The following is a 16,027-nucleotide window of genomic DNA, read 5'->3' on the forward strand; positions in this document are numbered from 1 at the left end:
ATGTCCTGGTTGGTAGCACAGGAGTGCTGGCTGGTTTACTCCTGGAGGTTTTACGTTGCCCCTTTTCCTCCTTCTTCTTTGAAATTGCAGTCAGTAAATCCTTTGGACTGGGAGTTACAGTTTCCTCTATAATCTCCTCTGGAGAGACCCTTAAGGTACTCTCTCTGGCCTTCCTAGTCTGCTCCTGTTTCCTTTTGCTGAGAGGCCTGGGGGTGCTTGATACAACTCCAAAAGTAATTCCCCAACCGGACTCTCCCAGGTATTTCATTATGCACACTTACAGGTATCTTGACAGTCATATCATTACTCTGGATGTGAGCTGGTAACTGTGGAAGCATTTGGACAGGGCCTCCAGCAAGCTTAGTTAAGATATTCAGTGCCTTAGCAACATCCTCAACCTTGAAAAATGATTCGTCAACTACAGTTATGCTGGCCCCAGTGTCTCGAATGGTAGGGGTCTCCTGACCATTGACAAGAACACTGTCTTTGTAATACTCTTCAGTATTATCTGGGATAGAGTTGTACACATCTAAAGACCCAGGGACACTAAAGAGACACTGGCTGAGACAGACAGAAGACTTTATTTTGGACTTGACATGCACCCTACACTTTAGTTTTGATAGTTAGGGAAATTCCCTCATAGCAATAGGTCTAGTTAGGCATTTCTGTTTTAAAAATTTAAATAAACATCTTTAACCACGACCCATTGTAGTCCGAGTCCTTCTTCTGGTTCACCACATTATGTGATTATGACCTGTGAGTACTTGCATGGCTTCATATGGACATTGACCCTTCGCTGTTAGCCTGTTATCCACGCTGGTTAACAGGAGAAGCAACAGGTCTCCAACCTTGAAGTGTCTCAGTTGTGCTCCTTGATCATATAGGCATTTATGTCTATCTTGGCTGAATTGTAATTCCTGCTGAGCTAGCAACTCGTTGGTCTTTAGCTTGGATAAACTCCTTAGTCTTGCTTCTTTGGTCATCAAATCCTTCCCAGTCCTCCTTCAGAAAGTCCACTACATCACAAGGTTCTCTGCCATAGACCAATACAAAAGGTGGAAGTCAGTCGAGGCAATAGGGCCCTATTCTGGCAGTGATTTGGGCCGAGAGCAGTAGTTTCATGGTGTCTTCAGACACTACCTCCCGAAGAAAGTTCCCTAAAGTCTGGCTAAAGTGTTCCACTGGGCCATGTGTCTGAGGGTGATAGCTGGATGGATGGTCTACTAGGAGGAGTTTTTTAATTCAGTCATAAATTGGGAAATAAAAGGAGTTCCTTGACAGGTAAGGATCTCTTTGAGAAACCCTAGCAGAGATAACTATGGAATCAGATGTAGGTTCATGCTTTGAGTGGTGTTACTTCACAGGGTAAAAGCCTCAGGCTATCAGGTGGCATAGTCCCAAATAACTAAGATATAACAGTTCACTGGCTTGGGGAGGAGACTTATTTCTTCATTAATGGTTAAGAATTGGAGCAGGGCCTTGCTTACACTGTCAGGGGAGGTCTTATGGCAGATGGGTCATTCTGAGCAGCATTTCTAAATATCTCACTATATACCTTGCCAAAACAATCAGCTGAGAACATAGAGCTGTGTTTTTATGATCCCCTAGTGTCCCACTGAACGGTAGGCGTGCACCAGGTCTAGGACTGAAATTCGAATTGTGGGAGAGGACTAGCATTTGGTTGTGTGTTTGCCAATGCCCTCTCATTTTGTTATAGAGAGGGTCTCCTTTTCCACGAAATATGGGTCAGTTTGAGTTCACCTTTCCTTTGTGGAAAAAGCTGCATGACAGGCCAGTCTCTGACTGGCCTCTTACCTCTACATTACAGCAATTTCCCCCGGAAGGATCAGGGACTGGTGATTGGTAAATGGGTTCTAGTTCTTTTTCTAGGCTCTTGTCCACTGGGAAGTAGGAGGAGCCAAACCCAGTCTCTCCAGGATACTACTCAGCTTGGGGGCTCTCGTCCTCAGCAGTGGATTCTTCACAAAGTAAATGGGTAACTGGATCCCCCCCTTTCACCTGAAAGTTCTCTGTATCACAGTTCAAGAGAAAAACTTGAACTGTTCCACGATTGGCTCGATCGATGATGGCAGACCCATCGTCTACTCTGTATCCAGGTCAGACTTTGGGGAAATACATCTATATGCCCCTTTTGGAAGTGCCATTCCTAATACAGTAAAAAATAGTGCATGTCCATTTGCAGGAATCTCCTTACCGTTTAGGTCCCATCCCATTTGTGGGGCTGGAATGGTTGAATGCTGGGACTGGTCATGTTTCTTCCCTCCCTGCGAGTTGGAATTAGGTTGAGGGGGCTGGCCAAAAGTTATATCTGTATGCTGGCAATTGTGGATTATCTTGGCGTACATCGTTGGGCGTGGAGAAGGCTTAAGTAGGCTTTTCAATGCTGGGTGTAAGAAACAAGTTATCTGAGGGATCTTGGTTGCCCCTCGGGATTGTCACAAATTCCCTGATGGTTTGGTGTACCAACCTGACACTCTTGGCCCCGCAGACTTTGGGGGTAGGCCCAAGGTTGCTGTAGGTAGATGACAAAACCTGACAAAGGCTGGGACCTTTATGTGCATTTTGGGAGGGGCACACTAGTCTGTGAATGCTGCGAGTGGACGTATGGCCCTGTAGGAACTTATAAACTTCATAGATATTTGCAGACCAGGTGGGGGCTGTTTTGGGGACTGGACATCAGCTTCTGTGCCGCTGATTAGTGGGAAGGGCTCCTAATACCATCATCCTTTCAGGAGAGGCTTTAGAAGCTCCAATGTGACTGTCGCCTGCCATGCTACATGGACAGTGGAAGCATGCCCTGGGTGTGCTCCCCATTCCAGCCCCATGCCCACTGTCCACTGGCTCTGGAGGCAATAGGCCCCTGAGGCCGCTCTCCCACTTGTACGCAGAACCAGACAGGGGGCTTTGTGACCGTACACGTTCAAAGTAATGAAGTGCTCGTTTTACCCACTGGCTTATTCATCCTTGCTTCTGAGATGGCCAAACCTTACCTTCAGTGTTAGCAGCATGGTTAAGAACTTCCTTTTGTCTCCAATCAACATTGCGTTGCTTATCACTGGAAGCTCCTTCTTCACAGCATCCTCAATCGGCACTGGAGGTACATTCTCACCGCCAGCGGTAATAATCAACTCTGTGTAAAGAAAACAACGGCATTGCTATAGAAATAAGCACAATACGCAACAGTCTTGATAACAACACAGAAAAGGTTCTATTATTTAATGTCAGTACCCTTTTTCTCAAAGCAGAGCCGCACCATGCAAGTGTTGCCGTAGCCCCCTAGCACAGGGTGCAAGCTACTGGTACCATGAGAATAGCTCCTAAGTGAAGGTATGTATGTGTTAATGATATTTCAGTAAACATTCTATCAAAGGGTACATTCTGAGTGTGTGTAACATGCTATGAAGTCAAGTCCTGCTTGTGGTGCCAGTAGGAGCTTTTACGAGCCTCTGCAGACACCTGTCCTCTCTCCTGGTGCGACTTCCCAGTTCTTGCATTGCTTCACTAACTGCTTGCTCTTATTTCACATTTGCACACTCATTAAATCTAAGTTGGTTTAGATCCACAGGATTGACGGAAGATGGATGCTTTTGATCACACGGACACCATAGTTGGGACTACCTTGCAATCTCAAGATGCCAATATGTAGAGTTACTCATACTCCCTAATCATCCCTGACTGTGAGTTAATGCATACTCACCATTATCCATGTTTCACCCAAGCTTGTTTGAGCTTTAGATTTGATAGAAAGGCTACATGGACCTGTTGAGCCTGCAAATGATAAGGGAGTGCCACATGGAATCTTCGTTTTGGGTAAATGTGATCTCGATAGATCATAAAATACTAGAGCCTCCTCACGAAGTCTCGAATGACATTCATGGTAGAACACCTATACATCTGTAAGACAGGCCAGGCTCACTGGATTGGCCATTGCTTTTGTCAGATGGAAGTCAGAGCTGCCATGGGCTGCTGTCATCATTGCATCCTGCAGTGTTAGGAGCAGCAAGGACCAACCACTATGGTTGCATCCCAACTGATCGAATTCAGTTTTACCACAGTTTATCTTAGAATTGTTTACTGCAAATATGTAGATGGTAGTGTGGGTTAGACATAAACACAGCAGGGGTTGGGGGTGGGTAGGTGAGCGAGGGGTCTACCCTTGGTGAACAAAATGCAGTGAAATGGGATTCGATCAGTTGGGATATGACCAAATCTCACAGATCTGAGCAGCCTGATGACAGTTAGCTTGCATTTGCCATTTTGACGCCAGGTGCAGTGTATTGAGACGTTGTCACACTGTTACATGGGAGGGAGATGCATTGGGGACTGTGATGCAATCACTGAAGTATGTCGTAAGTTTTTTTCCTATTCAAGGATGTCAGCATAGTTGTACTGTTGCTTGCCATACATGTTACATAACACTTCCCTCCTGTCAGGTTGCTCAAATACTGAATATAAAGAAGGACGCATGGTCTGCCACAACTCCTACTGTTCTTTGTCCTCATATAACCAACTGCTACTCTTGGTGTTATTTGACCTTTGAAGTGGTGGTCTCTGAAGTTTGGGCCCATGGAAGTTTCTCAGTGGATATTCTTTTTGCCTGATGCTTTTTTCTTCCAGAAAGGGGTATCACTATGCTCTCCACGTATCTCTGGGCATAGTCTAGCTCAAATGCAACGCAGTGACATCGTGGAAGGCTAACCTACACCGGTTTACCAAGCAATAGGAGAGAGGCCGCAATAGTAGAGGAGCCGATACCTCGATCCTAACAGATTGTGATGCTACACAAGTTTAACCTTGCCTTTCTTCTGCTTTGCCAGCGGACCCTGTGCACCAACAGAGGGTCCTGCCTGCAGAAACAAATCTCCCTAAGCCCACAACGTCCAGTGCTCTGCCTGCTAATATGGAAGCCATCTGAAGCACTCTGACTGTGCCTACGGGCAGAGCCCCTGCTCAAGCCAGGACTTTGAGAAGCTCATCCTTTACCTCACATCTGCTTCGAGGCATAGGAATCCTTCCATCCATTGACTATCCTTTCACTGCAGAGCTTCTGTTACCTCCAGGAAAATTGCTGTTTTGGGCCTGTTAACTGTCATTTGGTTATCTATAGCACCACTCTAGTCCAAGTCTAAAATTACACCTGCTTCTTCTCAGATAACCATCCACACCTTCCCTTTTTCCGCTCACGCAACTACCCTCCCTCTTCCTTGGGCTGCATCCTTTCTTCATTGTCTTCACTTGCCTATTTCTTCTACCATGCATCTTGCCTTTGATCCATCCCCCCTTCTACCCACTCTTCTACTTCCATTCTCCTATAGCATTCATCCTCAACTTTATGTAACTTCTGCTTCACTTTCTGGCTTCTCCATCTTCCTCCCCCCTGGACCCCTCAAATAAGATGATCCCATGCTCCCCAAATCTTCAGCCTCATTTCCTTGCCTACCACACACCACTTGCACCTCTCCCCCACCCCATATCAATTTTTCACTTGGCATCTGGAATATACAATCCCTCTGCAACATGTCTCACTACATCACTGACCACTTTGACTCTTATCACTCTCAAATTTCACTTTATGCCATCACAGAAACGTGGATCTCCCCTCATGACTCTGCTACACTAGCAACACTCCACACTGACTCTGCTACGTGCTTCCACTTACCCAAACCTGTTGAGTAGGGCATTGGTGTGGGGTTCCTTATCAATAGGGCCCTCAACACTGCCCCTCTACCCCCGTCTGACATCAACTCTTCTTCTTTTGAATACGACACTATTCAACGCCTCTCTCCTACTCATGTCAGGGTTCTGGGTTTCTAATGACGCCCTGGTCCTCTCAGCTCCTTTCCTTCTTCCCTGTTCTGAACAGGTTCCTCCTACCTGTCTTGGATCTGGTTAAGGACAGCTCCCAATCCAACTGAGGAAATACCTGTCTGTCACAGGAATAACTTAGATAAGTCTGGCATAAGACTGGACTCCTACAGAGGGTGGTTTTCAGTCGTTCGAAGGCCAGTTGAGTTCCATGGTCCCATTGTATGTTGTTGGGATGACCCTTGGCCAGCTTGCCCATCAAAGGAGCTTCCATTGTTGAGTTGTTCGGCAAATCTCTCGTAATATCCCAACATGCCCAGATACTCTTGGCAATGGGCCATATGAAATTTTGAACAGCCTTCACCTTACTGGTTTGAGGAAACACTAGTCCACTCCCCACCTGGAAGTTGAGGTACTTAAAGATGAGTTGGCCAAGCAACATTTAGCAGGACTTCCTGTGAGGCAGACCTTCCTGAGCTAGTCTGATGACCCTTTCCATGTGGTGTTTAGATCTTGTGTACGACCCGCTGTACCCGTTCAGGCTTTCCTGAGAACACATACACATATTTTCCTTGGAACACAGCAAGTTCTTTGTAGCCTGACATGGGGAGACCTGGTGGCATGGTAACCCCATGAACTTGAGTTAGTGAGTTAGTAAGTGAGTCTCCTGTGTGTTATATTTGTACAGTAAAAGTAGTTCTTGGTTGCTATTCTCTCCCCAGGCTTTCCGTTTATGAATATGATAGAGCTGAGTGGTTTTCTTCTATCAAACTGTTTGACTTTGTATGTGAGGTGCGACAGTGATGACACATGGTCTGTGCCATCTGGCCAAGAGCTTGTGCTGACTGGTGGACAGCAAGACCATAACTTTGTCTCCCACTTGGAAGGAGTGTAGCCTGGATTTTTTATTATAGACATTTTCTTTTGGTGGGCTTGTGCTGCTTGGAGATGATCTTTGACCAGATTTTGCTCCTTGTCATGTATTCCAAAGATTTCTGTACCAGGTGATGGTCTCCAGTCTGTCGGCTCTCAGGCCCATCTACTATTCAGCTCCAGTTTGTTTGGCTTGGAGTGATAACATCCATAAAATCATAACATTGTAAAGCAACATGAAAAAGGCATACATTTTACAAAAGTTAAAATCGGTAGACCATAAAACAAAATAGATGCGTAAAATCTGTCAAGCATTCATAAATACAACATAATGTGGCATAAACAAGACACTATCACTTTGGCAATCTTTATGGGCAGAATCTGCTTCCTGATTTTTAAACCTTGACTCACATATAATAACAACTAGTGGTATGACCTGGTCTGTAGCTGACATGCGTGTGGGGGTCTGCTATAACATTGTGTATGTTTTATTGTGTGATAACTTCCTATGTTTGACAAATCTCAAAATTGGCAATCTCCCGAAATCGCCTATACTGATAGCACAGGGCCGGATCCCGCTCCACCCCTGTGCAGGGCGAATGGTTGAGGTTGGTCAAATTTCACTATCGCCAGTACACCCCAGACTGGTATGATGACTTCGGGCCCAAACTTCAGCCCACCAACTGTTGTGGGGCTGGAGCCAACAATCGCAAATCGTCAATCTCTTGAAATTGCCCCTGCTGATAGCACAGGCCCGTGCCCACACTGTGCAGGCCGAATGGGTGGGGTTGGTCCAATTTCACTATCGCCAGTAGATCCCAGACTGGTATGCCAACCTTGGGCCAAAAGTTCAGACTGCCAACTGTTAAGGGGCTAGAGCCAACCCCAAACATACAAACACACTTTCACAGATATTTCACAGCCATGGTAGTGGCTGTGTAGTTATGGTTAAGTTGCTGTTTCCATAGGAAGAGCACTTTTTGGGCGGCTTATAACTTTGCTCCCCCTGGACAAATCATCTCCAAACTTTGCAAAAAAAGTATATGGGCCACTCTGAATATATTTGCAAAGTTTGGTGATGTTTGATCCTGGGGGGGAAAAGTTATAGGGGGGTCCCAAAATGTCTTTTTCTCCCATAGACTGAATGGGGGAAAAACTTTGCGCACGCCTACAGGCCAAACCGCTGGACGGATTTGCACCAAATTTGCGGCAGGGGCTTTTGTAAATTTGATGACAATCCATCCAGTAGTTTCCTTTAAAACGACCAAAAGTAGGTCTCAAAAAATTTGTGATATCTATGTCTGCTCCGCGGTCACAATTCCCCGTTTGCTCCGAGGATAAGATACCGATTGGCTAAGGGGCTGGTGTCATGACCGCAGACAAGCGACGTCTCTGCCGATTGGCTGCAGTGAGCCATGCTCTGCGTCAGATTGTTTGGATGCGCCCGACATCTTAGATCCGCCGACAGCGCAGCGGCGACCAGAGGAGAAATACTATTTCGGAAATTGTTTTGGTGTGCCATAGTGCTTGGGGAGGTTCAGAGAGTAAGAGATGGGTGAAATACTGTATTTGTTTAGGCGGTAGGTGGTAATGATGTATTCCCTATGTCCGCCTTGTCCGGGATGTTTGTAAGTACTGAGAATGAGGGGTCTCATAAGGATAGTACTTCAGTCTGTGCTGTACGCAGGCAACTTGAAACTGTTCTAAGGACACGCATGGTGTTAGCGAACATTGAAATTGAGTACATGCCTTTATAAGCACTGCACTTATAAATACACCCGTAGTATTGTATATCGATCAGGTGGTTGTGGGGAGGGCCTAGAGTCTTGGTTGCATGGCCAAAGGCCATGCACCTAAGATCAAATTTATACATAGAGAAATTATACCCCTCTATGGGTGCGATATTCTGTGGTAATTGTGGCCAGTACGTAGAGTCTTGGGTGAATGGCCAAAGGCCATGTACCTAAGACCAAAGTTATAAGCACTGCAGTTATAAGGCTACATGGGTTTTATATAGTGCAGTGGTTGTGGGCAGGACATAGGTTTTGGGTGCATGGGCTAAGGCCATGCATCCAAGAACAAAGTTATAAGCACTGGAGTTATACGCCACTATGGATTTTATGTACTGCACACCCATACATTCAAATATCTATGGCCTTACATCCAAGACTCTAGGCCCTGGCCACAACCACCGCAGCATATCATAGGAATGGATACACCTGTAGTATTGCTTATTGATCAGATGGTTGTGGGGAGCGTGTACAGTCTTGGGTGCGTGGCCAAAGGCCACGCACCCAAGAACAAAGTTATAAGCACTGAATTTATAAACCACTGCACACCCATGCATTCAAATATCTATGGCCTTACACCCAAGACTCTAGCCTCTGGCCACACCTACTGCAGCATATCACAGCTATAGGTATACCCGTAGTGTCAAACATCAATCAGGTGGTTGTGGGGAGGGCCTAGAGTCTTGGGTGAATGGCCAAAGGCCATGCACCCAAAACCAAATGTATACGTAGTGAAGTTACAAGCCACAATCAGTGCGATATGGTGTGTTGGTTCTGGGCAGGAGCTAGAGCCTTGGGTGCATGGCCAAAGGCCATGCACCCAAGAGTGTAGACCCTGCCCACAACCACTGCAGCATATCACAGCTATAGATACACACATAGTATCGAACATCACTCAAGTGGTTATGGGGAGGGCCTGCAGTCTTGGGTGCCTGGCCGAAGGCCATGCCCCCGAAACCAAATTTATACGTAGTGAAGTTAGAAGCCACAATGGGTGCGATATGCTGTGGTGCTTCTGGCCAAGACTGAAGTCATAAGCAGTGAGGTTATAAGTCAGCATGGGTGTGCTGTGGTGCGGTGGTTGTGTGCACAACCTAGAGTCTTAGGAGCATGGCTGCAGACCATGCACCCAAGAGTAAACTTATAAGTAGTGAAATTATAAGCACCATGGTTTTGATATGCTGTGATGGTTGTGGATAGGACCTATAGTCTTGGTTGCTTGGCCGCAGGGTGTAGGTGGTAGGTTATACATCCAAGACGCTAGGCCCTGCCTACAGCTACTGCACCATATTACTGCCATAGATTAGACGTATAGATTTGAATATGTATGACATGTGTGAAATTATACTTACTGTTTACTTTGTTGCGATTCCATATATTTCTTACATAACTTTAGTACTTGGCGGAAATATCCTTTTTTAATTTCTGTGATAAAAGAAAAGAGCATGTTAGTGTTTGTATTTTATAAAGACTTATTACATTGTATAATAGACATTTTAGCTTTTTTTTTACCCTCATATTTAGTTTACAAACCAGGGTACTGTGTGCATTTTGCTCAGTTTCCGTGTTTGTTTTTCAAATCCTTGGGTCTGGGGGAAAAAAAATCCTTGTCGGATTAAAAAAACCCTTTCTTTGCTATGCTACAAACTACTTCTTTGTTTCCTTTGAGTGTTTACTTGTTGTTTCTGATTAATGTTATGTCTGTTGGGTTGTTGCAGATTTTTAAAAACATTTAGATACCTGTTGGCGTATTCTAACTGTGCATTATTTGTTACGGATCTGTGGTATTCATTTATCTGTGTGATTGTTATACACTCTTGGGCAGTTAAATACCTGTTGGCGTATTCTGTTTATAGTCTTTTACTTGAATTTTTGTTAATGTTGAAGTACACATTAGTTATTAAATTTTGGCTTTAAGAAAATTAAAAACGCATTTGTAAGATTAGCTGGCAATCTCTGCATTAGAGTAATGGGGCTATCATTACATTTGAACCATCCACATTTCTTTTTAATGTATGCAGTGTAGTGACCTGCATTGGTTGTAGCTCCTGCGTGGTAGATTACACCTATTGTTGTAAAGGTTTTCTTCCCAAGTGACACTTGACCGTGTGTGAATCCAGTCAGCTTGCAGTTGTTTTTGGTAACATCTGCATTGTAACGTAGAAGCATAAGTATTATATAGTTACTATGTGTTTGTATCAGTAAGGGGGAGCGATTATCTCAATTGCACATAGTACATATTCTGCCATGGTTTGCATTCTGTAGAAGTTGCTGAAATGGAATGGATTCACAATTAGGTATGGATACATACACAAATCGCTCATTTGGGATTTGTTCCTGTATCACATTGTTACAGAGAGTGCATGTATGTTTCCACATGTATGAAATCTGGAAGATTTCATTTATAGGTATGTTTTTGTTTTCCAGTACTTGTAGTAAGTACATTAGAAATTCTTGTGGATCTTCTTGTGAGTTTATAGTGAATCTCACCATTCCAGCACAGTAGTCCAATTCTTGTCTTATTCCGTGAACACTGTATGTGTTGTCATGATTGATTGTTTGTTGCGTTTCTATGAAGAACTAATATTTGCAAACACAATTGGTCTGTACTGTGTAAGTAAATATTGTTAACAATTGGTGGCAATTGAAATAGAATATTAATTGCTACATTTGCATAGCAACTTACACCAGTTTCATTTGAAAATTTGAATGGACCAGCTAGTTCTGTCTCTGAGTGCTTTTTCGGAGTTTGTGTTCCTTCTTTGCTTGTGGTAATTGATGAAGTTTTATCTTCTTTTGTTTTCTTTGAAGGATTTGCCGTCAGATTCTGTTGCATTTCGGTTTGAATTAGTTTTCTTTTACCACATTTTACTTTTTCTGGAACAGGATATGACTTCAGATGGGGGGTGTACAGTGAACGCTGTCTATTGTATTCTAAAATGCAAGAAATATCAGCGTTCAGTTTACTTGAATCAAAGATGATTAGAAATGGACCGTCAAGTGTACGTAAGCGTGATAGTGCTATGTAGATCATGCCTTCTTTAAAGACTGTGTTTCCTATATCTATCAATGCTTTGTCTGGGGTAAGACCTTGGGATTTATGAATGGTGACTGCATATGCAAGAGTTAGAGAAAACTGTTCTCTACGTACATACATGTCTTTGACGAGAAGGAATCGAGCAGTTGAGCGCCCTATCCTTTTCACTTCTGAAAGTTTGTGAAAGCGAATATTGACAAACTGAATGCTGTTGTCACGTGGGTACTAACCACCCTAACACGTGGGTTTCTGTTTGAAAGCCAACAACTGTACCCAGTGCCTCATTAACTAGCCCTTGCTCCACATCAAGGTTACGTTTAAGCATTACTCTACAATTTAAGGATAATTTTAATATTTTTTCCAACCCAGCTGCGTTGAAGATTGAATTTTCTAAGGTATTTAGTCTTGTTGTGGCTTGCTCACACATGGGTAGTGTCATACCATGTACGTCTAGTTTGTCTGTGGCGCAAATTTCCATTATTGGTTGCAGTTCTTTTTTTAACATTGTTTCATTGAATTTGAAACAGCTTGCAAGAGTTGGCATTAAGGCCATAAAATTGACATTTTTATGCGCTAATTGTTCCATAACATCAGTAGCACATGCGTTGTCGCCATAAAGTGCATGGATGTGCTTGTTTTTCAATATTGCTTGTGTTTCTTGAGATAATACACCAACTCTAATACTTTTTAAAATGTTGGCGTAAGTGAGATCTGCAGATTGACGTATGTTGTGTTAATTCTCTGTATTGGAAATGTTGCCAAAGGTTGACATTTCCTATGCTGCCAACAGTTTTACGGCAGTGTTTGTGTCCTAAGGTTTTAAAAATAGGTTCACCTTTCACTGGTGTCAATTGTAGAAGATCTCCGAAAACAATAATGTGTTTCCCTGCAAAGAGTTGTTCGTAGTTTGTTTTAAGTACTTCTTGCAATCTGAGGTGAATCAAAGCCAACGTTAGGTTGGAGACCATGCTCACTTCATCTATTAGTAGCATTTTCATTTGTTTTAATTCTCTGCGTAGTTCCATTGCAGCTTCTGCAGAAAGTTTGTAATAGTCTAATTTGTTTTGGTGTTCTACTGGAAGGAGTAGTAATCGGTGTAAAGTGACACCGCCTATGTTGTAGGCAGCTAAACCTGTGGGGGCAGTTACAACAGCTGACAGTTTGTTGTTTGTCAATTGTTGAAGGAACTTGCTGATGATTTTGATTAAGAATGTTTTTCCTGACCCAGCTTCACCGCTGAAGTACAGCTGTATAGGTTTGTAATTTTGGCAGGTACCTTCTTTATTTTCGTGTTGTACACCATGTGCAATTTGTTTTGTTACTTATTCAAAAATGGTGCACTGATCTTTGTTAAGTTTTGCTTGTAGTACAGTTAAGTCTTCTATATCTTGTTCATAGTGACCCATGGTGTTTTCCACTTCTGTCATAGCTAATTCTGCCTCATCTGCTATTAGTGACTGTCCTAGTGGTTCTTGGCTTCCTGTTACAGAAGGTTGACTACTGTCGGAAGTGTCCTTATCTAGTTGGGCCAGAAGTTCTTCTTCGTGTTGCTGTTCATTGTGCAACATTGTTTTGTACTGCGTAAAGTTCACATCGGTGATATCGCTTTCATTTGCTTTGAAAGCATCCTCATAGCAGTCATAGTTATCTAGTACCTCTTCCTCTTTTCTCCATGGTTTAAAAAGTTGTAGCAGAGACATGTAATATAGTTCTTTCTGTTGAGGAGTTTTTTAATGACAATTTGACATGATTAGTTAAGCATCGTTTGGTAAGTTTCACTAAGCTGCCTTCACAATCTGTCACTCTATATCTACCTTTGCTTTCATCGGGTTTTATATTATTTTTGAATGCAAAGTTTTGAGCTATGTGGTATAGACACATGGTTTCCAAAGTGGTACTCCTGTTCGGATAATATCTGTCCTGTAAATTGTTTTTTAAAATGTCTTGGCTGTTGGGATCATTTCTGGCAATTGTTTCTATGTCCTCATATGATTTCAGAACTCTTTTTCTAGATTTAGCAGGACCAAGACTTAGCCATACTATGTTGTCTGATTTTCCATACAAAGCAGTACCGGTTAAACGATCTGCCGCTTCATAGGCGCCACATTCTCTATGAGAGAGCATTTTTATGCCTAGGCTGTACAATTTCTGAGATAGTGTTTTGTCTGATGATAGGTCGTTCCAAAGGTCTTGAAGCTCTGTTTTTTCTACTTCTGTTAAGTAGGCTGTAACATATCGTGCAACTGCAGTGGAATTGTCTGCAATGTACTGCACATCTATGTTTGCATTCCATAAGAGGGCAATGATTGCATTGTAATCATTGATATATTTTGATTCGTCTGTTCTTTTTATGTAATACGTGTTCTTAGGTTATTTACCTTTAACACTATGTCGAACTGAAGACATGAAGTTGTTCACTTCACCTGTTTCTGTAACTGGTCTAGGGAAACCAAAGCAGCATTTGGTGTAGTATTTCCCTTTGCTTTTGTATTTGCGAAGACAATATTTGCCACATTTGTGTCTTTGAAATTGTAAAATCTGTCCATGCAGGTCACTATGTGTCCGTTGTGAAGGGATTTCACAAGTGACATATTTTTGGATTAACTGCAAAACAGTGGCATCGCTGTCGTGACCAAATTTAGGTGCACCTTTGATCCATAAAAGCATGTGAATATGTGGTGCTCCTCTCGCTTTGTATTCTTTTCTCCAAAAGAAGTTTTGCACTTCTCCGAGGGGAGGAACAGTTTTATTACAAATAAAGTGTAGCATAGCAATGAAACGATGATGGCAATATCTTGACACATTAACTGGATCTAGAGAGCAAAGTTCTCCAGGTGTTAGTATATGTATGTTGGTTTTATTGTTGTTTGATATGCGTAGGAACTCATGTAAATCTTCCCATGCATACTCTGCACAACTTAGTGTAACAAACCAAGTCAGTGGTCCAAGGTTTCTGATCATACAACGTACGTCTCCGTGCCATCGGAACCAGTACTCTTTTGTACCACGCATGTTTGAAAACAGATTTGTTATACTTGATTTTAAAACCTCATCTTTTTCTTGTACTTTTTGTATTAATTGCATAGCTGACATATTTTGAAAGTGGGTTCCAGATTTCAAAATGTGCGCAACTCCGTAACATAGGGTTGCTAGTTCACTTTCAAAGAGTAGGTGGAATATGTATTCCACATTTTGTCTACATCTGGGATCTTGAGAATACATTCGTAATGAGTGGTATTCTGATGCCGTTATCTCATTGGGACTATCATCGTATCTTCTGCCTTTGCCAGTAGGAAATAGCAGTGGAAAAGCATGTGCTTCTATACTTTTTTCCTATATGCTCATTGGTGACCCTTTGGTTTGTCGCATTTGGTAAGTTTCTAGTGCATCATCTATGCTTTCATTGGAATGCAATGGATGAATTGTGTAATGGTCCAAAAGAGTGGATACTGCAGCAGGATCGAGAGTTCAAATTGACCAGTTTCTGATGACTCTTCAATTATTTCAGTTGTTTCCCTTAAGCTTTCTTCAATATTTATTTATTTGTAGTATTCGTTATTGTCTTTCAGATATTGCAAGGCTTGTCTAACTTTATGTAAGTCCACCAGTTGTTGCCAATTTTTTGTATCTTTTGTTGGTACACCATTTACTAAGACAATTAAAGAATGCTCTATTTGACGTTGCACTCCTAGAGTGTGTACGTTTTCTGTCAGATCTAATGGCAAATAAACTACTTTGCCACTAATGCCTTTCACCAATTCAGAGGGAGGTAATTTTGCTGTTTTTGGTTGAAGGCGTATTATTGCTTGAAATGGGTGAACTGTTTGAATTATGATGCTCTCATACAAATTGAGTTGTTGCAGGGGTTTTGGTAGTGGGAATAATTCCAAATGATTTGTGACAGCACATGAAGGAGTTTGGTTGTTGTCCAATTTTGTAGTGCAGTAACTGCAACATATTAGGGGTTCACTTATTTGGTATTTGTTTTCTGCTAAAAGGTACAGAGCTAATTCAAACCATTTGGAATCTTCATTGTCTTCTATTTTGTATGTTACGTCTATAGTTTTTGTGTTCCTTTTGTAAAACGTTCTGCGGGAACACACAAACATGGTTTGGTACTTCAGCCGATACATTTTTAAATTTTAGTATTTCTTTTTTGTATGTGTGTTATAGAAGATTGCTATGTGCAGAATTGTTGCTAGTCTTTTCTAAAACTATTGCATTTTGTAAGTGGCTTTCACTTCCAAAATATTTTCTCTGGATACGGTCGATTTCTTCTTGTAGGTATTTGGGTATGCCATGTAGAAGAGTGTTATTTAAATTGGCTAATTCTAAAGCTGGACTTTTAGCATAGTATAGTTTATACACTAGATTTCTTACATTGTTGAACATTGATGTATTGATATCCTTTTGATATCATGGAAGGTGCTTTTGCAAATAGGTCCTGAAATGCTGTAGTCCTGTGTATTTGCGCACTGGACAGATATCCATATTTTGCAGC

General features: G+C 42.4%; 1 protein-coding gene across 3 annotated transcripts in view; it reads right to left on the reverse strand.

Moving 5' to 3' along the window:
- The window catches only part of ACSBG1 (acyl-CoA synthetase bubblegum family member 1), a 1,203,629-nt gene that overhangs the window by 124,260 nt on the left and 1,063,342 nt on the right, over positions 1–16,027 (reverse strand). For all 3 annotated transcript variants that reach the window (XM_069624414.1, XM_069624415.1, XM_069624413.1), the window contains one exon: positions 3,012–3,151. In XM_069624414.1, the coding sequence (XP_069480515.1) occupies positions 3,012–3,151 (140 nt within the window). The remainder of the gene's footprint in view (positions 1–3,011; positions 3,152–16,027) is intronic.

The sequence above is a fragment of the Ambystoma mexicanum genome, chromosome 11, assembly GCF_040938575.1.
Source record: "Ambystoma mexicanum isolate Mex_15411 chromosome 11, UKY_AmexF1_1, whole genome shotgun sequence".
Classification (NCBI taxonomy): domain Eukaryota; kingdom Metazoa; phylum Chordata; class Amphibia; order Caudata; family Ambystomatidae; genus Ambystoma; species Ambystoma mexicanum.